Source organism: Mangifera indica, chromosome 13 (assembly GCF_011075055.1).
Source record: "Mangifera indica cultivar Alphonso chromosome 13, CATAS_Mindica_2.1, whole genome shotgun sequence".
In the NCBI taxonomy this organism is placed as follows: Eukaryota; Viridiplantae; Streptophyta; class Magnoliopsida; order Sapindales; family Anacardiaceae; genus Mangifera; species Mangifera indica.
In genome coordinates, this window is record NC_058149.1 from 7679538 (window position 1) to 7704307 (window position 24770).

General features: G+C 33.2%; 1 protein-coding gene across 1 annotated transcript; it reads right to left on the minus strand.

Moving 5' to 3' along the window:
* Positions 1–76: 76 nt before the first annotated feature.
* Positions 77–20789, minus strand: LOC123194606. The gene is made up of 27 exons (XM_044607892.1): positions 20629–20789; positions 20248–20535; positions 20102–20161; positions 19900–19992; positions 19472–19700; positions 17967–18073; positions 16784–16846; positions 15334–15434; positions 14272–14366; positions 14136–14156; positions 11704–11799; positions 11499–11619; positions 11176–11355; positions 10752–10948; positions 9793–10064; positions 7579–7680; positions 6992–7168; positions 6690–6878; positions 6068–6309; positions 5833–5979; positions 5107–5326; positions 2497–2625; positions 2245–2385; positions 1445–1483; positions 1185–1361; positions 753–812; positions 77–490 (listed from the first exon to the last, which is right to left on the minus strand). The coding sequence occupies exons 1-27, from the start codon at positions 20632–20634 to the stop codon at positions 416–418; spliced, it is 3627 nt and encodes a 1208-aa protein (XP_044463827.1). The 5' UTR covers positions 20635–20789; the 3' UTR covers positions 77–415.
* Positions 20790–24770: the final 3981 nt, after the last annotated feature.

Genomic DNA, 24770 nt, shown 5'->3' on the forward strand with positions numbered 1-24770 from the left:
ACTCTCCAGATTATTTCCAATACTGGTCGTAAATTATCAAACTTGTGGAAAATTTTAATAAACAGATTGACTGCTGTTACACTCACTAAATCTAAAGCTTTATAAATATATATGTATAATGACAACTAGAAGAAACTATTAACAGAATTATCATGGTAAAAATGATACAAACAACAGAATATCGACAGGCTGATCCCCTACATGATCTGCTGAGCTTGAAAACTAAGAATGAGAAAAATAACAAACAAGGAACTCCAGGCATAGAACCCTAGTAATCTGCATTGTCCTTGCACGCAATATCTTCAATTTCAATATGACAAAACACGATACAAGAAAGCTCTGACAAAATTTTCACGCAATAAATGGCTCAGAAAACAGACCAAAAGATGAATGTTTAGCATATGATGAAGCGACTTCAAGATTGATTGACATAGAGGACAGGTACCAGCCCAGCCATTTTGCCATCCCTTCCAGGGCGTTTCTTCTTCACCTGCAGATAAAATGATAGCACATTAGCCAATTACATGATTTGATACAAGTATAATTTTTTCTCTTTTCCCACATAAGAGCTCAGTTTGATCAGCAGTCAAATTTAGCTTGGTGAAACAGAGAAAAGATCCAAAAACATATATGCATCAACTATGTGGCCTAACAACAATATACTATTATTATGTTTCTTTCCACACAAAAAGCAGAAAACAGAGAACTAAATTCTTTTCTCAAAGTTTAATGTTCTTATTCTGTCTACTTACATAAAACCATCCATCAACTTCGTATTCAATTTCGAGCTCTTCTCCAGCTGTCAAATTTAACTGCAAAGAAGAAAAACAATTAATTAATCCCCTAAACATTTTCCCCTAACCATGCAATGTATCTATAGACTTCAAGTATATATCAACACAAGAAAGGCATTGTAGAAAAGAAGGCCATAATAAACATGTAAAATGGTCTATCAAACACATCTGCATCCAGTAGACCGCACAATTGACCTCAAGATAATAGATCACGCGTATTTATCAGATATTATTCCCTAGACTGGTGACAGTAGCAACAAACAAGTACAAATGATGAAACTTTGGAAAGTAAAATCTTTTTGAAAATTTGGAACTTTGGAAAGTAAAATCTTTTTGAAAATTTGGAGCAGCACCTCTAATTCTTAAGGACAAAAAAATGGGGCAACCTACCTCATCATCTCCACCAGCAGTGAAGTCATAAAGTGCTGTCCCAAACTGTGGATTCCCAGATGATGATCGCCCATCATCCTGAGACCCAAAACTCTGTGATCCACCAGCTAACGGGTTCTCAAATGACTCGTACCTTTGCATGCCAGGTGATGTGTATGGTGGAGGCTCCTCCCTAATCTGGGGAAATTTTCAAAGATCAGAACTTCAACAAAAATTCGTTACATACTAGATTAGATTCATAGGAGGCCATCAATACTTACTGGAGAACCATAACCTGACGAAAACTTGCTTGCTCTTTCCTGTTAAACACAATATATGTAAGATAGAAACAAATTTAATTTTTTTGTCATATAACAAGATATTTTTAATGATAATCTTGATAACCAAGGGTAGGATTATAATAATCTGTATGTATCAATTCAGTAACACGTTTCAAGAATCAGGGAAACAATGCTAGTCTGATTAGCCCCCAAATGATGGCTTGGGTGGTAAAAGGGTATAGCTCAAAGTGGAAAGCTTGCGTTCAAATCCCACCGGTGTTATACCAAAATAATACTTCTGACTAATCTGCTCTAGTGATTGTGGAGTCAATCATTATACCCGGGGTTTTACTATTCAGTATAATTGATACAGTCTCAAAGGAGTGGTCTGGCATTAGTGAGGTTCCTCATTACCAAAAATAAAAAATATTACTAGTCTGATAAACACAAAAATTGGACCTTCACAAATTAACTTAAGCTTTTGAGCCAAGTAGCAATTTACCAGGTATAAATTTGAGCATTTATTGCCTGCATTTAATTTAAATCCTTTATTCAATTCTATCAAACATATGACAATTTTTTTGTGTTCAATGTTTGAATGTGTTTAGATTTATATAGATGGCAAGATAGCAAGACTTTTAAACTATACCAACTTCTCCAAACTCTACCATTCATCTTTCCAAGCTATCAATATGATATAAACCTAAAGTTATGTAACTGATCTAACTTCAACAACTTAAACCACAGAGACTGCAGATTAAGTACATAAATTGAAAATAAATTTAATTGATCAAACATACCGAGGTTTGTGAAGCCCCATAGGTAGACGGCTTTGAACTGAATAATGAAGGGTAGCTCATTCCACCAAAGTGCGATGATATAGAAGTTTCAACTGATCCAGCAGAATCTGGGGAAGAAGACCCAGAGTTCACATCATCTTCCTGGAGATTACAAACATACAATCAAAAGAGAAGTTTATTTAATAGGCATTACTTCAAAGATCAAAAGCCATTTATGCCATGTCCATGTACAAAAAAAAACAAATTGTGTACCTCTAACTCTGAAGACTCTAAAAGAGTCTTTGCCCACATATCATCATAACTAACTGAAGGCCTGGAAATGACATTTTCCTCATCAACATCTGGAGCATCCGTACCAGCACCAGCTAGGAATTCATTAACCTACCATGGAGTAATGATAATAAGATTCTTCAATTAAAACATTTATGAGTCGCATATAAATCTGAAGAAATAGTGATGTTAATATTTTGAGCATATGCTAGCACAACTTATTCCAAGATGAGTCTAATTGTAACCTTTCAAGTAACAGCTTCAGCAAATAAACAAATGATTTTAAAACCAAGTCAGACTAGCCGGTTCAACTTATTGAACCGGGAACAAGCTCCAAGTCCAGTCCGATTAATATTAAAAAACGGTTTCTTAATTAAATTGCCAAAATTTTGAATATTTTTTGAAATTTTAATTATTTTTTAGTAATTTAATTATTTTTTATTAGATTGAATGAATTTCTAAAGGTTTGTAAGGAAAAATAAATTCAAAAATAAAATTAAAAATTAAGAAAAAAAATATCTCATATCCATTGAAACGTCTTCTATAGACAATAATTTACAGAAATATGTTTTTTTTCTGCATCATGAGATTGAGACTTTTTTTATTTTAATTGTTTCATTGAAATCAAATGAATAATTATTATTCCTTAAAAAAAATATATTCTAATCTTCATAGGTATGAGTATTTTGATTAATTTTATTTTTTACAAATTTTTAAGCAAAATCTATTCATTATAATTTGATAATAAGTTTAATCGGTCGAACCATGAACCAGTGAGATAACCGATTCGATCACGGGTCCGGTTTTAAAAACATTGAAATAAACATTTCAAGTAAAAAAGAGCCAGGCAAGAAATAGAGTTAATTCTCAAGACCCTCTGAAACACAATCTCCATGTGCAAGAGGTAAAATAAAAGGAACCTGAGCCCATTACATAAGCAATGAGCAAGCAAGAGCATAATATAGTTTGCAATCCTAAAAACGCTAGACATTTTCGACTGTGTATTATTGCTAGCTCACCACAGCCGAAGTCCATTAATGTGAGCTCCAATAAAAGATTCCAATATTTCTTTGAACTGACATGAGCTATGTCATTGCATACTTTTCCAGAAAGTTAATAGTTCCAGTATATTTAGTTAAATAAGGATTTTCAGTAGCCAAGGTGGATTGTATTCCATGATCATCAAAGCAACCATCTCCCCAGACAGGTAAATGTTCAAAGAAATCAAAATTTCTCTCAGCTAAATAAAAAATGAAAGAAAATCAAATTATGGTAAAAGCGAAATAATTTGGAAAAACAACACACATAAGCAGCTTTGATGCTCTACCAATAAAATATTTTGAAGGATAAGCAATGTATTCTTGAGTTTTAATTTTCCACACGTCAGAAATGTATACCTCATTCATGGGTGTGTAATATTATTACAATACATGCATCATGAATGCATGTGTAAGTGTGTTTGCTGGTTTGTCTTGGTTTTCAAATTAGACTGCACAATATTTTGTTACGTCATGCCAATGCAAACTTCATAAAAATAAGTTAAAGAGAATGAGCTGTTTTGGCTTCTGTTCTTGGGACACCTAGCCCAATTTTGTGAGATTTCAATTCTATTGCACCTCAAAGAGACATAAAACTCTAATTCACATTCTACTCAAGAGGAACTCTACGAGCAATGGGATGAAAAAGCCAGTCAACATTTTTATTAAATTGTATTCCCAAAAAAATTAAAATAAAATAAACAAAAATGGATTTTTATGTTCCTAATATTCCTTGTCATAGCTGAATGGTGATAAAATTCTTTTTACCCAGAATTTCATCACCTTTCCTATTTCTTTTGCTTAAATAATGATTAACTTTTCTTATGGCAAAATTTTTTTTGAAAAAAAAAAAAAAGGCAATGATAAAATCCCTTGGGGTGCAGCATATATTGTTCTGAAGGAGTGTAATGTAGTTCCACAGAAATTTGTATTTGACGATGGAGTTTTTTTTTTTTTTAATTCATAGATATGTATATTAATGTAACAAAAGAAAAAAGAAACTTTGACAGTGTATCAGAAATACACTACTGCAAAAATAACCCATATAAAAGAGCTATTTTTTTAGATAAAGGCATCATGGACCTGAGCAAAATGATACCAAGAAAAAAAAATAAGGCAGGGGCAAATCCTAAAAAACCAGAATCATCTTACTACTACTAACCAGTAAAGATAGATCAACGTTTCTTAGAAATTAACCTTAAGGCTTCATAAAAGGCTCCAATCAAAGAAATCATGTAGCTTTAACATATTTGCTTTAGTGCTTGCACACAGAGCACAATTTGCCAGGCCTTCATAGACAAGGAAGAATATGAAAAACTTCTGAAACTACACTTACAGGAGACTTTATGCACATGAAAAGAAGACCAAAAAGCAAACTTCATTTTCTAAATTTCCTGATTCACTAAACTTTTAGCTTTTCTATAAGAGGTTCTTTCAGACATTAAAACAATGGATTTAATTACCATTAAAACTACACGTCTCAAATCATAATTCTTCCAAATAAATCAGAGAAAGAATGTTATCCAAATCTCATCAAAATTTAATGAAGTCTTACCCTGTTCATGGCTGGTGCATTGTTTCCCAACAGGCCATCGTCACCAAGGTTCGCTGCCCAAGCGTTCACAAGGTCATCATCAAGTGCATCAGGCTCAGCAGGTGCTGGTTTAGTAGATTCATAAACAAGGTCAGAAATTCCAGTGGCAACTGCTGGATCACTCAAACCAGTGGATGCACTTATATTATGCCGCGTACGATAGATGTCAATAAGTTTTGCACTGTTGAACAATTTCAAGGGAATAAATTCAAAATCAAAAACAGAAATTCATAAGTACAAGCAACATTAAACAGTCAATGAAAGGCATTCAAATCAAACTTCTGATTCAGTTAGCAATGAGTGTCAACAAATTATTTACAAGAAAAATATTAGCTACGTTGATGGTTCTAGACAGATTTCTGCATTAACACCATTAAAGTGAAATAAACACTTTGCTTCATTTTCATGTGCAGATGACACACTACATATCAATTAAACTTCTCACTGTCCCATTGTACTATGTAACCTTAATTAAAACAATATGAACAATCACATATAGTTTCACTGTAAGATCACCAACATACTCAGTGACAAAGGTTTTGGTCCAAAATAAATGATAATCTCATTACTGGATTATCTATTCAGAAAACAATCAATCATTCTAATTCACCTGTTCATAAATGAAACAGATACCATTATTGCCAATAAAATAAAGATAAAAACAATCTACAAGCACAAAATATTCACCTAATTGGGCCCAATGGAAGATATTTTGCCCTTGGGACATAGCAAAAAAGTGAAACAAGATCCAATAAACGCTCATGTGTTTCATACAGCTTCTTAAGCTCATCATCTGTCCATTCTTTTTTTGCGTTATCATGATTGCGTATGTCCCTGATTATCCAACATTGATAAAATACTTTAGTTCCATGAAAAGAAAAAATAAATTAAAATAAATCAACACAAAGTTCGCATGTCTTACTTGATCAGGTCATCTTGTGCTTGGTACATTTCATCAAGAACCTTTATCATAGGACTTATCAGCACTCCAAGGCCTGTACCACTGGCTCCTTGATCTTCCCCATTACTGAGATGCATTTCCGAAAATTGCGACTGCACACCACCATGAGCTAAAGCATGCAAAAATTCATAGATCTGCAGCCTGAAAGGCTCACCAGACCTGATTGCCATGGTCGTAAGAGCTTGAGCAGCAACAATACGAACCTGAAGTATACATAACCAATAAGGAAAGCATCTTCAATCAACAGTTATGTCTATCTGTTACAGTGAAAAAGATTCTGATGACAAATGGAGAACTTATCCACCCACTAGACACGTTATAAGACACACAATTACTTAATAGAGTCCTGTATGAGCAAGAGCTATCTATATAGATTGTTCAATTAGGACTATCAATTAATCATTACTCTAGAAACCGTTACCACTCCAACCTGTATCTGTTAATGATTTTTAGGTACAAGAAGGAACTTAATGGTAGCGTTGGGTTGGATTATTATGACGTTTAACACTTTACTCACTCCACTGCCTAAGTAAAAGATAGCAAAAATATAATCACAGGAAGACCAGCATGCCAAAAGTTATACCTCCCAGCTGCCAGAAAAAGCACACCTCTGAAGTCGAGTCAAAGCACCAGCAAGAGTAGGGTTGCGAGAACTAGCAGCAGCAACCATTTTATCTGCATCTAACATCATCAATGCAGTACCAGGAGGAGTTGCAGATTCCCAAGCATATTCAGAAGCAGCATAATTTGCATTTTCTCCCAAGAACCATACCTGCAAGTTTATTTTTCCAGAAATTAATGCAATAAACATAAATCCATGCTGAATTTCAAATCAACAGTAATTAATGCACATCAAGCAATTCAGCTGATTACTAAGATACTTACTGCAGCTTGGACTAATCTCTGTAATGCAAGAGCAGACTTTGGATCAGACGCAGACACCCTATCTACTGAAAGAGGCCCAAACATCGACCCAGGCTGTGGTGGTGGTAGGTCAAGCACTATAGTGACTGCTTCCAGAGCAGTATGTTTTCCATCAGGACCAGCTCCAACAAGGCATGTCTACAATTCAGAAATGAAGGATGAGACAGTTATTCAAATATAAGTGTGCAAATGTGTGTGTGTGCCGGCACATGTGCGTGCGTGCATGCTCATATATATACTTTAGGGAAAAATAAAATGAGGGAGCATTGCAAAATCATTAGTGAGATAACATTTAGTCTTCTGTCAGGAGATCAAGCCATTTTAAAAAATAATGGAAAATTGTGTGTTTCCAATATAAACGACTACATGGAAACTAAAAACAAAAAAATTAATAATGGTTAAAGGAGCAAGAAGAAATTGAGAGAAGGACATTCAGTAAGAGATAAAACCAGTTAACAAATTATAAGACACACACTAGAATGAAAAGACAACAAAATTAAAGCTGAGCAATTGAAAGTTTTAGACTTTATGATTGAACCAAAACATACTTTCCATAGCAGTTGCAATACGTCAGCATCAATCTTCCCCGGAACTTTAGTAGCAAAGATTCTTGCAATTTCAAGAAGAGTGACAGCCATATCTGGAGTTGCCTGGCAAACCAACAAGATTAATAGTAAGTAACTATCTTTGCCCAGCCTATAACCAATGGGTCTAATGGATTTCAGAATCCCGAAAAACTTGTCAAAAATTTTTACTTCCCACCATCCAACTCAACAACAAAAAGTTAAGAAAAAAAAACTTAAGTATTTTTGCATGCCAATGTCAATCTGACTTAAGTTTATGACATATTGGCCATATACAATGTCAATCAAGTTTGATAAGATTTCAAGCCTGGACATATCTACAATTCTTAAAGTATCTTAAAGGAGATTCATACAGAACATGCATACAACATGGCTGCAGCTTCTTCCTAAGTCTAGCTGAGGTAGTTAGCTATTGCAGGAATATGCCTAGGCCAATTTATTGAAACAAACGTTGAAAACTATGTGATCTTAACATAGAGATACTTGGTGTTTTGCTACTTCCACCTAATGTATCTTTCAAATCAGCCACAATGCTATTCCAACTGATACCCCCAAACAGTCAACAATTGGAAACTTTGATACTTTTAAATAATTTACAAAGACACAACAGAGACATGTCCGCAAAAACTATAAACATGTTGCCAGGATCAACAGCCCTTTTAATTGAATCAAACAGTAACATGGTTTACATAAATTATTTGATTAGTTTATCGGCTCATATAAAATGAGACATGCATTAGCTTCCAATATGCACTAGCTTTGAAATTGTCAAGGCTAATCCTAACTGTTAAAAGCTATGAAATTGCAAGTTTGTGTTCCTCAAAGTAGAAGTTATAATAAATAGCTCATCTGAGCCAGATTTTATTAAGAGGAAATCCTAAGTAATAACTATTTGAAATCCATTATTGAGAAGTTGGAGAAAAGGTTGGATGGATGGAGGAAAGATCACCTATCTGAGCTTGGGAGGCTGACACAAATCCAATCAGTTTATCTTATCTTCCTATTTCTAGTCCCTTTTTTTTCTAGATTCTTAATTCTGTGGCCTACAGGCTGCAAAAGACCATTGAGAGATTAACTTCGGGAAGGGGTTGGTGAAGGAACGAAAGATCACTTTGTGCGCTGGAAGATGGTGTGTCAATCTTATTAAGCAGTTTCTAGGTCAAGGCTTCATTTGTTTATAGATTTGAGTTGACTTATCTTGGGTATAGTTTTGGACACTTTTTGGGCTGAAGGGCAGCTTGTCCTTTTTTAGTCAGTCAGCTTGTTCGTTACTTTATATGTTCCTTTTTCTTAATACAAATTTTTGTTTCCTAGAAGAGAAATGAATATATAAAGATTGATAAGCCAGTGGTCATGGCAATGAAATAGAACTAAAAGCCTCAGTAAGGGAAGAAGAATTTACTTAATACCTAACATCTGCAAATGTGGAACCAATAAACCCCGAGACTTGTATTCCACCTCAAAAGGGTAAATTGCCCTAAGAAAATATAAGTGTTAAGCACCCAACCAATAAGTCAACTCATCAAAATCCTTACACTTAATGTTAAAGGGAAATTAATTCAACAAGGGACACAAAGACAACCTCTTAGGCCAGAAGACAAACTGAATTTTTCCCCTGCAGTGAATGTTTATTCTAGTCTCTGGTATGCTTCAACAGTTGTGATATACATGTGTATAATATATACAAATAATAAAGCTCACAAGTCCAGACTTGGGATGCTTGAAGTTTCAAACATCCGTGCTCTCACCCTTCTGCCTCATAAAACATTCCACTTTCTCTCAATAAGTAGCTAAACAAAGTTTCAATAATATCTACCGCTCGAGCTGATTCATCAATTAGTTACGAAATAACTGACAACTATTGGCTAAAGTATAATTATATCTGAACCTGATAAACAGCACATATAAACTTAGAAAAGTCACACAAACTTGAACAGTTAATAGCCACAGATAATTTTAAGCCTTATTGAGGCAAGATAAACTCCAGTTGAAGTGTCACAACACATAGCGGAACCAGGATTTACTGGTAAAGTATCTAAATTGCTTATTCCCTCCACAAGTGTTTAGTCAGCACTAACCAACTCAGAACCTTGCAAGTAAATTAAAATTGCATAATAGATTAACCAGATCAGCAAAATAAGTGCTAGAAAATACACAAACTATATGTCCATTACTTACTTTAAAACGAGCATGCAAAGTGAGCAAAATGTCATTTAATAGTGTTGCTGGCCAAGATGGATCAGAAAGCTCCGATGCAATAATTGATCCTAGTTCATCAAATGACTCGTATGGACTTTGCATCCATATCAATGCCTTGATTACCATTGCCCGAACATAAACACACTCACATGCTACAGTTGTTCGTACCACTTCCATCAGTGAAGCTAACAAACCAGCGATTGTATCCTTACTACCTGTTCCATTAGATACAGAGGACGTTTGCCGGACACCTAGTTGAAGATCAAACAGAAAAATCAAGTATCATCCAATAAATAAATAAATATATATATATATATATAAAAGAAGAAAAAAGAAATAGAAAATCAACAACAAAATAAGATAATATAGAATAAATGACCCCACGTGCAACTAGGAATCATTTAGCAGAAAAGTAGCTAATAAGCATGAAAATTCAAAATTTAACATGTTCCTTAGTAAATCGTATGAGGACCAAATATAATGTTGGCTATGCCAATATTTTTGAAATAGAAACATAATTCTGTTGAGAAAAAACATGCAGACATGCATACAGGCAGTTAGAAAGACTTCCCAGAAAACTTGAAGTGTAAACATAACACATACAATGACTATTTTAATTAAATAAAAACACAACATGAGCCTGACTGGTATTTCAAAAGGAAGCAAGAACCCTAAAATATGATAATAAGTAACTTTCTTTTTTGAGGTCATTTAGCTGTGAGTATAGTTTTAACCCACTTTGAAAGATGAAGTTCATGTAATTAGAGAAAACTAACCTATTTCAAAGAAGCAATGGTTGAAGAGCCCTAACTAACATAAACAATTTAAAATTGCTTGATATGAAAACATAAAAATTTTGATGATCAAGGATCATCTAGAATGTTACATAAAACATCTTCTCTAAACACATAAAAATTGAAAAAACTGAGATACAAAACCTTCAGGGTGTGAGGTTTCACTAATATCTGAATCAAGTGTATCAGTCATCTCAGAATATGAATTAAGATGTACTCCTTCATCAATGTCCTGTAAACCTACAGCAAATGCTGCAGCCCGACTTTTTCCCATCTCCTGCACAACTCTAGCAGCTGCATGAAGCACTGGCCTGGAGAAACTACGAAAAGAGCTCTCCAACCTTATGAAAAGCAGGGAAAGAAACATGTTAAAGGAATCCCAAGTATTAACAGGATCATTATACTACCTTAAACCACAACTATTGAAGCATATTTTTCAAACATGAGAAACCACAACAGAACTAACCTAGCAGATATAAACCAACTGCTAGTCAAAGAAAAACTGAAAAGCAAAAAAAGATTTTTATATATATACATATATAGAGAGAGAGAGCGGGATCTTAATTACCTTCTCATTACAAGTTTAATGAGAGGTTGTGGGCGCCTTGTCTTTGAAGATTTCTCTTTAGAAGATTTTGGCGGAAGTGCATCATTTGCCTCAGATCCCTTTGATGATACAGAGGGTGCTTCTGGCAATTTGAGAATTTCCCTAGTTAACCGGTACCAGCCAGCAGCACGCTCTTCCGTCCTACAGCACATAAGAGTAAGGATGACCACATTCTAGAAAGCTAATACTGGAGGGATAAAACCAGAAACAGAACTACTGCACCCATAAGTTACCTAAAAGCGGTGAATTGGAAACTTAATTCATTAAAAATAACAGACAAATACCTATCTGTGTTATCAGATCTTCCCAATACACATAAGATTGCCTCAAAACAAACTCGTTCACTGGGATCCAACAGGAGCTGATAGAGTACTGAGTTGAACTGAGATTTTATGTCTGGCCTCTCTACACCAAATTCCCAAAATGCCACTTCTTACATTTGCAGATAATACATGTCCCATATAATACAAAAACATTTTAAACATTTACCATCAAGAGACCGAGCTCTAGCTATTGCATGGCACAACCTGGCCAATGCAACTCTAGCGAGCACGTCAGGCAAATGGAGAACATCCTGTAAAGCCCCTGATTCATACAACAACCTAACAATCTTAAGAGAAGTAACTAAACAGTAGTTAATGTAGTTAAAATTAAAGTATATCAATAAATGCAGCATAACCTCATGCTATCATTGTAGAAGTTAAAGCCAGATAGATAACTAACAAGAAACAAGACTAAATTAATATTTTATCACTCATTTGGATCACATAAGATGTAAGTTTCAGTGACAGGAACCCTTTTAAACAAAAGAGTTAAACATTCAAGCAAGCAACCAATCTAATGATTAGACAAAGAATATATGTTACTTAACAATACACACACACACACACATACTGATTAGACAAAGTATGAGTTCTGATGACAATAGAAAACTTTTATATTTAAGAAATGGCCAACTAAATTTAGCATAGTCTGGGAGAACAAGGTTCTTTTTTCTTTCATTTACTTTCATATGGATCTATCTACTACAACGGAGAAGAACTCCTAGTCAACTCGAATGCAGTGACTCAGCCTATGGTAAAGGGATTTCGGAGTAACTTAGTTAAAATAACTAGGCTTGTGCTGGAAGTGGATAGAGGGGTTCCTTTTGGAGGACAAATTCTTAGGCATGTTGTAACAAAAAGCAAGCATGGAATTCACATGGGCCTCAAATGTTGCACCAGGGACTCTCACCAATATCTTGAGACTATTACCATTCCTTATAACAGTTTTATTATTGTCTATTTTGAAGTTTTTTCTTTTAGGAGAATTCTTTGACAAATTGTGAGATGACAAGACAAATTGCGTCATCAAAGAACATTTACAATAGATCTTTCTTAATAACCCAATTTATTTATTTATTTATTTTGGTGAGAAACATTTAAACTATGTTAAAGAAGATAACAGAGTTACATACATCAATGGACTACAGATCCACAAAGAACTAAGGCATTCAGAATATATCTTTCTTAATGCCTCAATTATGATTTTTTTTTTTTTTTTGGGTAAGAAATTTTTAAACTATATTAAGAAGAGACTGAGGCAGCTAAATCAGTGGACTAGAGATCTACAAAGAGATCAAAAGATCTGAAAACAGGAACAATTCTATAAAATACAACAACAAAAATAATGTCAAAGATAATATTCTCTTCACTAAGCAAAGCACACAAAGATAGCTGAACACCCCTTCCCAATTAAGATGTACAATGAAAAAAGAAGAGTCCATAATTTCCTTTGAAATGGAAGCAAAAATTGAAGAAATAAACGCAACTCTGTCCCATAAAGGTTTACAGTCCAATAACTTGGAATCGCATATTCTATCCTAGATTTTTTACAAATTTTAGCCATTATTTTGAAGCCATTGATCAATAAAGGATAAGGTAATTCTCACTCTCCACCTTTTACACATCACACACAAGATGGAGATAGGCACATCAAAGAATACCTTCTGAATCACATCTCCTGTACTGATTTTGTCTTGACTAAAGTCAAAACAATACTTGGATTTTGGGAGGGATTGTGAACCTCCATATTATTTTGAGACTGAATTCATCAACAATGGGATAATCATCTACCCACCATTCATGGTAGGATTTACAAGATCAATTGCTAAAGCTTCAAAATTCCATAATCCTTAGTCGCTTTTAGTCTCATCAATATTTTTATATTTCCTGCCAACTCTATAAGCTCAATGAATTCTCCCATTTCCCTTTCATTCAAAATACTTTTAAAATTGAAGTTCCACTTCCAAGATAACAAACTCAAAGACTTGAAATCCCAATTGATGGCTTTACATTTGGTATTCTAAACAAAAAATATTGATTTTGAAGGCTAGGGTTCCAAGCACACTAAAGAATTTAGCTTAGTTGATCACTAAAAGGAATAAAATGAACAGCATGGATGCGTCTTTCTCCAAAGTGGTACAATATCTGCAAAGAGGCTCAATGAAAATCAATCTTGCTTTATATTGTCCTACATCCTAGAAAAAAGTATGCTTAATTTGTTGGTGATTTATAACTTCCATTGAGTAGATAAACTCCCCTGTAATTCAGTTCTCAATGTCTGATTTTTGAGCTTGACTTAAAAGACTGCAATTTTTTCATAATTTGGTTTTCTGCCTAGTGAGAGTACAAGAATTTTTTTAGACAATAATGCGGTGATCTCAACATTGCCAGGCAAGATTAGATAATGTTCTTTAACCATGGGGTCTGAAAATTTCGAGATGTGTCCTTCCTTTTCACCTTTTCGTAGATATAATTGCATTCAATAAATACATGTGTTTATTATTTAGAAAATTATGAAGATAAAAAAATTGTGTTTCTTTTATTTTTCCTCCTTGCTATAGCTAAAAAAATGCAAGCAACAGAGATTGGGATTGATACCTCCAGGGAGAGCAAGCTTTCCTGCATCAAGGTCATGTGTAAATGTTAGACACATAGGAACAACCCATATTACATTCAATATTTTAAGACTGTATCACCACAAGAATATGTACAGTTCAATAGATAATGAAATCACCTAATGCCATTGCAACAGAATAAGGATCCCTCGTTGCCAAATCAGAGAGGATTTCAAGAGAATGTCTCACAGCAACAGGATCAGCAAATGAAACCCTACAATAATACAATGATTAAGACTTATTATCGAGTGACACCAGCTTACAAAAGGATCTAAAAGAATATAAATGAAAACATTAACAAGGGACCAAACATTAGAATCAAAAAGAGAGACACAAATATATAAACAATATTTGAACTTGAATTAATACAAGGAAATCGCTGAAGAAAACATAAAGATAAATAAAAACAACATTACAACCAAAATTAAACACTAAAAAGCAGATATTTGTCAGCACTAAATCTGTCTTAGTAGAATAAGATCTTAGACATTACATGTAAAAACTCAAAAAAAAAAAAATCATCTTCTATTATCGTTATTATTTCCATGACACAGGATCTTAGACAATAAAAATAAAAAAGAAAAAACTATAGAAACAAATAATTGAAAGAAACAGAATGGATAATAAACAAACTATTGAAATAGAGTAACATATCAACATAAACTAAAATTGATAAAATATTGAACTGACAAACTTTTGATCTTCAAAGTTTAAATATATAGGATACAACGAGTTATCTTAAGAAATGGTTACAGCATGTTGAGGTTTGTGAGACTATAGGCTCAAAAGATTCTAACAAAAAGAACTTTAGTGAAACTATAATTTCCGCTTGTCTTTAATATTAGCAGTCCCCTTTCCTAGATATCTAGAACTGTTTTCTTCAAAACTGTTAGTGAGTATAGGATGGATCAGCAACCCTACTTTCATTACTCTATACCTTATTTTTAAATAGTTTTGTTTCTTCATAGCAATAAAAAATAAGTAGACTTCTGTTTCCCAATAATCAACATCCTCAGCAAGGAAACAGATAACAAAATGGTAGTCATTAACTAGGTATTGAGTCCAATGTTTGAGTATTTAGATGCTACCTAAATGCAAGCAACATAACAAAACCACCAAAGTTAATGTGCCAATACAGGTAATTGTCAACTAAAATAAGGCCACTAAGTAGAAAAACTAACCCCTGCACAGCACGATGCAGAAATGCTGGATTTCCGGGATCCAAAGGAAGCCTCCTCAAAGCACTTAAGGCAGCATATTGCAAGTTACTCCGGATGATTGACTAGAAAAATATCAATGCCAGAATTGAGCAGGAATGCAATAACCCATATTCAAGAAGGAATAGGATAATAATTAAATAGCAAATGATCTGTGAATTATCTCACATTGTAATTAACTGGTAAAATCTAAATATGGCACATTTTAATCAAACAAACAAAAAAATGCTCAACTAAGAGCACATGAAGGCAATCATGCAGCCTGTCTAATAAAATTAAGCAACATTCACAAAAGCTTAAGCTAAAAGGAAGATGCACAATTTAATCCTTTAAGGTTGGGTTTGGTTCAAGGAAAAAAATATTATTTTATTACTTATATTACTTTATTTGAATGATAAATAATAAAATATTCCAGTAATCTTTTATTACCAATAGTGATATGACAGGTAATATAAAAAATAATTTTATTACCACCTTCACATTAGGTATTAAAATATTACCAAGGTAATATTGATTTTATTATAATTATATTTTTACTTAATATTTTTTTAAAACAAAAAGAACCTCATTTCAATTAATATAACAGATAACATGTAAAATATTTTAGAATAATTATACCAAAGAGCATTTAAGAAAAAAAATATTTTAGTATTCTTTTATTATCTTTAACCAAACACAATAATTATTTATACCTATCAGTTTTTATCAAATATAGTAATAATTTATACCAAGTAATCTCCTAGGTACTCTATCTTTAAAGTAATTTTTCATTTTTGGTAATAAAACACTACCAAGACCAAACGCACCCTAAAGGTAATGCATAGCCCCAGACCAAATAAATGCAAATATGAATGGTAAGACTACCCATATAGCACCAATAGGTACATGTAGATACTCCTACGTGTGCTTAAACGATATTTCAAGAAGCATGTCAAGTAGCAGGATGATGTGGGCCCCCATAAGTCAACTTTATCCCTGTAAAATAAAGGGGGTGATAATATTTTTATGGGTTCCTGCTCTGCTTGAGACATTTTGGGTATTGATTTACAGTTACCTGTCCTGAATTAATATGCATAGAAGATTGATAATAAGTTCCAACATAGTTCATCAGGAAAGAGCAAATAAGAACAATCATACAATTTACTAGCAAGAGGAAGAAGCCTTACAAGAAAGGAATAAATATCTCATAACTTTAAAAGTGACTGAAGTACAGAAAACCATTGCCCTTGTAAAAATCATCTCAACAAATTTAAATGAACAAACAAAAACTTAAATTGTAAAAGCATCAAAATAAAATTTTAAATTTTTTCTTTTTATTGAGATTTTTATCTGCACAACATATTTTATACAATACTAAAAGTTCAGATGACAAATACTAATAATAATCATCATTATAATAAGTTTATAATAATACCTCTTTATCACCACCTTTGGTCCCAAACATGCCCTTTTTACGTTTTTGGGGGCCATCAGCAACCTGAATATCAATATGAATATGCAAATCATTATTTTGGTAAGTGAATTCCAAGGAAATACGAGAAAGCACCAAGGCTAAGTAACTAAATGGTAGGTATAACATGTTATCCAAAAAAATAATACTAATAATGAGGGTAAAATATTGTCAATTTCGTTTACCAACCACCTTCATAAAAATTTCAACAAAAAAAATCAAAACAACCAAAAATTATAATATAAATGTGTTTCCCTCCATATGTAACAAAAAGGACAAACTCAAGGCTTCTTTGAGAAATTTATACTCACTGAAAAAGGATAACCAAAGTGGGAAAAAATTACCTCCAGATGATTCGCGTATTCAATGAACTTAAATATTAGAAAGAAAACTGTGGAATTAATGAATCATGCACCCTGCCAAAATGACTATATTAAACCCTAAATTTTATCCCAAACCTCCACTACCTAAAACCAAATAATTACTGAAACATAAAAATCCCCAGACATTTAAATAGCAAGATGGGACAATGTTTTTCCTGTGATGATATAAAATGCTCACATTTTCAATAATCTCATCCACAAATGCATCATAGAACAAACAGGAAAATTGTCTTATTGCTACTAAAGTATAAATTAAAACTTAAAAAACAAAAATGAAAAAATTTCTATATAGTCCAAATATCATGTTAAAGTAAGCAAGAACAATATGAAACAACTAGGGCTGGATTCGAGCCGAGCCAGCTCGAGCTCGAGCTCGGCTCGGCTCGGTTCGAGCCCGAAACGAGCCGGGCTCAGCTCGGCTCGATCGAGCTCGAGCCGAGCCCGAGCTGGCTCGGGATATTTTTTAAAAAAATTTTTTATACAAAACGGCGTCGTTTTGATTCATATATATATACAAAACGATGTCGTTTTGATATAAAAAACGAGCCGAGCCGAGCCGTTACCGAGCCGAACTGAAAACGAACCGAACTCGAGCCGAGCCGAATTCGGCTCGAGTCGAGCTCGAGCCGAACTCGAGCCGGCCCTCAAAAAGCCGAGCCGAGCCCGAGCTGGCTGCGAGCCGAGCTCGGCTCGGCTCGAATCCAGCCCTAGAAACAACACAAAGTTAAGTCAAAAATTAATGAAAAACTGCCATAGGAACAAACCTTATCAAGAATGCCGAACACAATTTCATACAATTTGGAGAAAATTTCAGAGTTGCTAGAAGGAGAATAAGTAAGAGCCTTCAAAGCTTGAAGTCTCCGAGCATGAACTTCACAGAAAATAAAAAAGTATTTAGTCAAAGATGAACGACAACATCAAAAAGTACTTTTCATGGTCTTAGAAATGAAGAAATAACAAAAACAAGATTATATTCATATAGCACTATTGTTGCTTCAATCAAGATATACTGCAAGAGAAAGGTAGACAATTTAATACAAATTTCTAAAAGAAACCATTCAAAGAGAACCTTGCCAAAACAGTAATAAAAGTGAGTGATGACAACTTTACTAAGTCTTGGCCATATAATTTCCGAGTGAAGGGTACATAAGTTATTACAGATCAAAGAATAGAACTGTTGAACCCAGTCAACTGTATTCACCATAAAATTTTAATATTCATTCATGCATGCATATAGCCATGCACTGTTCAAATTATGCGATAATAAATATTTGACTGTAAATACTAGGCTACAATTTCTAATTATTTCATTTTTTTTTTTTGGGCATAAGAAACATAAGTTACATTAAATCAGAAAAAGAGGATACAAAAAATGAACCACAGGAACATCCAAAACCAATCCCACTGTAGAAAACAAGAACAATACAAAAAAGATTACAACTCCATGAACAAAGTATCAAAAACGTTAATTAAATTCAAATTGAAAAAGAAAAAGGAACTGCCTTTATCCTCCTTGGTTATACAAGGCCAAAAAGGGGAAAATAAATTAATTCTGTCCCATAGGCTACCAACCTATTCATTTATTTTTCCTTCAAAACTCATCTCTTTCTCTCTTCCAAATTAACAAAAAATAAATAAAAGGCTGCACATTTTTAAAGAATTCTGTCCCATAGGATTTCTAAAAGATTTGATGATATCTCTTTCTTCTTTATTTTTTTATATTGACATGCTTTGTAACTAAATTTGGAGTTCAATGAAGTAATTTTATCTTTTGACTTTTGCATATTTAGTGTTTCATGCACTATTGCAATTTCAACCCTCTGATAAAGATCTCTTGTTTTGTACGGACAAAAAGGAACAAACTAAAAACTGTCTAAGAAAAAACACAAAAGAAATTAAAAAAAAAAGAGAGAAAGAAGAGTGGGACACATAAGGGAGAGTACAACCAAACTTTGGTCAAACAATAAATGTATCCAGAAAAGTGGGACACATAAGGTAAACTATTTTTAAGGGAAAAAAAAATTTTAGAACAGATAACAACTGAGAAATTTCTTAGACATAATGCTGACTAATCACACTAAACATAAGTCTCCAGGGTCTGATCAACCTTCAAGGGCTTTTTTTTTAGTTGAAACAGTAAATTGCAAAAGCACTGAAGTACAGATGAACATCATTATAGTACTTGTGAAGACGTGTAAATATTTAAACTACTGAATCAATCAAATTAATAAACATTTGCATATCATGTAAAGCTAGGAAACAACTTTACATTCAACATCAGGATTTGAAGCTTCTGTTGTAAGCTGGTTAACAATTCTAGGAACCACATCAGCTCTAGTTACACCTCCACCAGCATCTATGTCAGCAAGGGCATCCCAGTTCGGAGTTGGGATCCCACCACCCGGACTTAAGCCTTGCACCCCAGTATCCGATAAAATTCTGGCCAAGTAATAATAGACATAGCGTAGTACACTTCTATCTTCACATTGTTGATCCAGCTGTTGAATTCATTAAAACAAACAGAAATCAAGCAACAATTACAATAAACATGGTCTATAAATAAAAGAACCTACAGTGTTTACTTTATAACAAGAGCATTCCCACAGGAACTATTAACTCATTATAAAAAAACAAAGTAGGCTTCTACTCAATCAGATACAAAATAATGTATACAATGATAAGAAAACTATAGCATACCATAAGAAGAGAAGGCGCCAAGGAAGGGTCAACAGAATTATACACAGCGAGCTTTGGAAAAACATGAAGCACTAATTGTTTCTGTGAACTTTTCTATTCACAAATCATACAAAACAAAAGATTAAAAAAAATAAATTGCAAGTAAAAGTAAGTAAATATTAGAAAATATTAGAAAATCGAAGTCAAAAAAGGCAATGTTCACCTGATCTGAAGTAGCAGCTAGTTCATGAATACTCCTCGCAAGTTGCGCATATGAAACCGGCTGTAAATGTTGCTTTCAATTTAAATTTATTTACATATAAATTTTCTTTAGCATAATTTAGACAGAATTAAGACAATTTAGTTAACCTTTTTGTTCTTGTTTTGCCTCTGCGGCATGATATTGATGTTGCCACGAACCGGATTCAAAACGGCCTTGGCCGCAGAAACGGTGTCGTTCTGGATCTGCATCAACGTCGCTCTCTTGGACTTCTTCTCTCCCAATGTCGTCTTCGTCGAAATACCTCCGCCACCGCTCGACACTGATGTCGGGGCAGCCGCCGACGGCGCCGTGGATCCCGACGACGCCGTCGTCATTGTGGAAGCCGTGGACGGGTCAGCCGTTATCAGATCCATCAAAGTGGTTCCTGAAGAGTCCTGCAAATAAAATGAAATTAATTTTTGTTAAGAAAATTGAGTAGTTGACTGAACAATGAGATCTGAGAAGTAGTGATTTAACGTATAATTTACCGTCATGATTGGTTTGAGAAGACAGAAATTGGGTGAGATTATTTATTTGTAAAATTAAATTTTATAAGACTTTTGAAGAAGCCATTTGATTCATCAACTTTACTTCCTGTTGATGCCGCCCCTTTAAAATGACGGGGTGCTTCGGTTGACGATGAAATAAGCAAACAGAGGGGCTTACTTGGAATAACAGAATTAAAGCGCTCTTTAGCTTAAGCGCAATACTGTTCTTATGTAAAATTTAAGGTGATTTAAAAAAAAAGTAGAATAATATTAAGCACATTCTGCTCAAATGCCGCATTTCCATGTTAATTACAAAAGTAATGTACAGCACTGTTGTGATATAAAATGTATATATTTTACAAATATATGATATTTCATCTATAAAAGGGAAATTAAAGAATTAACCAAAACAACAGAGGTCTAAGTGAGATTATTCTAAAAGTTAAAAATTAAGCAAAAATACCCTATTTAGTTGCAATGACCAAAATGTCTTTATATATAAACTAAAAATAATCATATCTCTGCCCAAATTTCCCCTTAATCACCATTAGGATTCAAAGAAATTCATAGGTCTCTTATGGGTAGGGTTGGATCCAAGCCGAGCTTGACTCGGCTCGAGCTCGACTCAGCTCGGTTCGAGCTCGAGCTTGCTCGAATTGGCTCGGTAAATTTTTTTAAAATTTTTTATACAAAACGACGTCGTTTTGATTAATATATATTAAAAACGACGTCGTTTTGATAAGAAAAAACGACGTCGTTTTGATAAGAGAAAACGAGTCGAATCGAGCCGAAACGAACCGAGCCAAACGCGAGCCCGAAACGAGTCGAGTCGAGCTCGAGCCAAACTCGAATCGCTCATATATGAACCGAGCCGAGCTCGAGCTAGCTACGAGCCAAGCTCGGCTCGGCTCAAATCCAGCCCTACTTATGGGTCATTCACGATTCAACGTCGTTCAACTTCTTTGAACTTTTGTCGGCATTTTTTGTGTTTTCTGATGACTAAAATGGCAAAAAAAGATAGTACATCATCTCTACTCTTGTTTGAATCATTTTATTATTAGAATTATTGCGATTTGATAAAAATTTTAAACGTTGAATGTTTAGAGTTTTAATTTTGAATAATGCAGAAAATATTTTGATTCTTACTTATTTTGGTTGAATTTTTTAAAGGATGTTGTGTTATAGGATGTATAGATTTGATTTTTGTTGAAATTGAACTCTGAAATGATGATTTTTTACTTGAAAATATCTTAGTTTCATCGAAAATTCACTTGAGGGACCCCGAGATATCCTAGGACCTAAGGGACATCAAAGGAAACCCCCAGGGGGAGAGGGTATTTTGAACAATAACCCAGGAAGTGATCCAAAGAACATAGAGGAATACAGGGGGTGGGAGGAAATTTAATTTTTTGAAACTATAGGACCTGTGATGATAGGAAAATTGATAAGGCACCAATAAAAAAACTATAGAGCCTATGAGCGGGTAGAAAATATTTAAGGGGGCAAATAACATTTTTTCACTCTTAAAGTTTTTCGACGTGTAATTTTCGAATTTTATATCAAATTCTCCTGTTTTAGTGTTTTTCGATGTGTAATTTACAAATTTAAGGTTTGTTTCTTATTTTTCTACTTTTCTAAGCACATTTTTCGATGTAATTTCTGAATTTCAAATATCGATTTTGTGGTTTTTGTTATACTAAGCTATTTAAATGTTTAGTTTTCAAATTTCATGTTCGTTTTTCCTATTTTAGGGTTCTTCACCGTATAGTTTTCGAATTTCAGGTTTGTTTCTTTATTTTTGTATTTTCTAAACTCGTTTTCTTATATAATTTTTTAATTTTAGATCAATATTTTGGTTTTTCATTTAAAATGTTACTTCTCCACTTCCATGTAACTGCTCCTAAGGGTTAACAAAGTAAGTGGTGCATAACTCTCACCTTACTTTTCTCTTCAGTTATATATTTGATGAAATTATGTATATTAAGAATTCATGCATAAGTACTGGAGAGAACAAATTCGATAGTTACATACACCCTTTATTGTGTAATTTGGATAGTTTGGAAGCTCTTGTAGTTAAAGGATGAAGCTAGCTGCTACTATGCTACAATTCAAAACAAAGCAATGACGAGAGATTAATTTTATATTCCACAAATTTTTGGTTTTGATTTTATTATGTGCAAATTTGATTTTGTTGATAGATATAAAATTTTATTATGTTTAACATTTGGTATCAAAGTATGTATGATTTTTGCTTTGATTAAGTGTTGAATATTTGATGAAATTCATGTTGGAATCGATTTTTCTATAGAGAGAATTATTTTTAGGCCTTTTTGGCTTAAAACGAATGTTTAGATGAATTAAGATGAAAAAATTGACCTTTAAAACATTAAATATTGCATTTTGTAGGTCATTTTAACTCTGGGTTTGTATTCAAATTCACATTAAGTTAATTAACCTAAATTAAAACTTGGTTACAGGTAAGCGACGATTTTCTAGCCGTTATGTCAATTGTTTTTAGTTACAATAACTAATATGTAATTCACTTTTAATAAAAATATATAAACAAATATTTTTCATATGATATATTAACTTCTTTTGGTTCTACTAACATTGTTTTGTATAGCCAAAATTTAAGGTAAAAAAAAATTGGGTTGGGTACTCAATCCAATACTCAAAATTGCAATTAGGGTTTATTCCAACGTTGATTATTGTTCTTTAAAGGGAAAGATTGGAACAAGACTCAAAGCCTATCGATTCCTCAAAAATTAGACTTGAAACCTACTTGACGTTTGCTAGTTCTAGGATAAAACCATGTAGCCAACTGTTGCTCAATTTCAGTCAGGCAACTTTGCTCAGCCCATGTTAACGCTTAGTAGAATATCATTTTAACCCCCTCATTTTGCCAATTAAAATATCATTTATCCCTTGAAAAAATTTTGCCTAGTGTTCATTGTACCCTCCAAAACCCCAACAAAAATTTGATTGTACCCCTGTTTCGTCAAAATCTTGCTAGTAGGTGTGATCATTTCCATGACAAATCTTCTGTTTTACACTTAAAAAACACACTAACATTTTCTAAATCACTTTTTTGTCAATATTGAACCAATTTTCATATAGAATAAAACAATATTTACTAACTAAAATTCCTAAACCCATACTTGAAGAAATCATAACATTAAATAATCGACACTTCAATGATTAAAAAAAAAAAAAACTCTATAAAAAACCAATCAACATTTTATTGTAAATTTTAAACTTATATAGAGTAAGTTTTAATTTAAAAATTATTGATTTTTGGTAAGGATTTCTTTACCTTTGTCATATTCTTGGTTTGAATATAAGTCAACTTTAGTTAAAAACTCTTTTATATATTTGAGTAAATTCATCCAACATAATTTTATTCTCAAATAAGGTTATTTTAATTAAATACCGTTTATAAAACGAGTATATTACATTTTTGCACTTAAAGTCTCAACTTAAAAATATTTTTTCATCCCTTAATAAAAATTAATCACACTTTTTCTTAAAACCTAAAATCAAACTTTGTTAAAAAAAGCAATACTATAAAGGCAAAATAGTAATTTTTAACATCTAAGAATTTTGAAAAAAAAAAATTAAAAAATGAATCTTTTTACATATTTCATTATAACTTTTAAAATATAATAGTTTAACTCTTTTATAAATTTGAAAATCTATAATTCAAACATTAAAACCCTAGTCATCACTTGACTAGATCTTATTGTCATTGACTTCACCAGGAAATAGAGATTATAAAGAATGGTAAGGTTATACAACAAAGAGGTAAGGTGCTATAAAGAGGTTTGATAAAAACTAAAGAGAGATTGAGTCACATTGTGTAGGGAGATCGTGAGAATAACATCAATGAATTTTAAGAGTAGATGATAAAGGAGTAACCAATGGTGAATTCAACTTTGGATGGAGTGGGAAAGGTGAGATTAAAGAGATGAGATGCCAAAAGATGTAATAGGCATTTGATGGAGTTGGAAAGGGAGAGATCGATGTGTGGGATAGGTTGTTGAAGGTTTGATCGATGTAGAATGAGCTAAAAATATTGAGTGAATTCGGCGTAAGAATAAGTCAAAGATGGCAAAATCAACATCAAAAGTGTGTGTGGAAGTCAA

Coding starts and splice junctions, on each gene's coding strand:
- LOC123194606 (XM_044607892.1), bottom strand. Junction 5,327..5,832: donor CTTCCATTGGGCCCAATTAG/GTGAATATTTTG, acceptor ATTGTTCAACAG/TGCAAAACTTATTGACATCT. Junction 2,386..2,496: donor TAGAGTCTTCAGAGTTAGAG/GTACACAATTTG, acceptor TGTAATCTCCAG/GAAGATGATGTGAACTCTGG.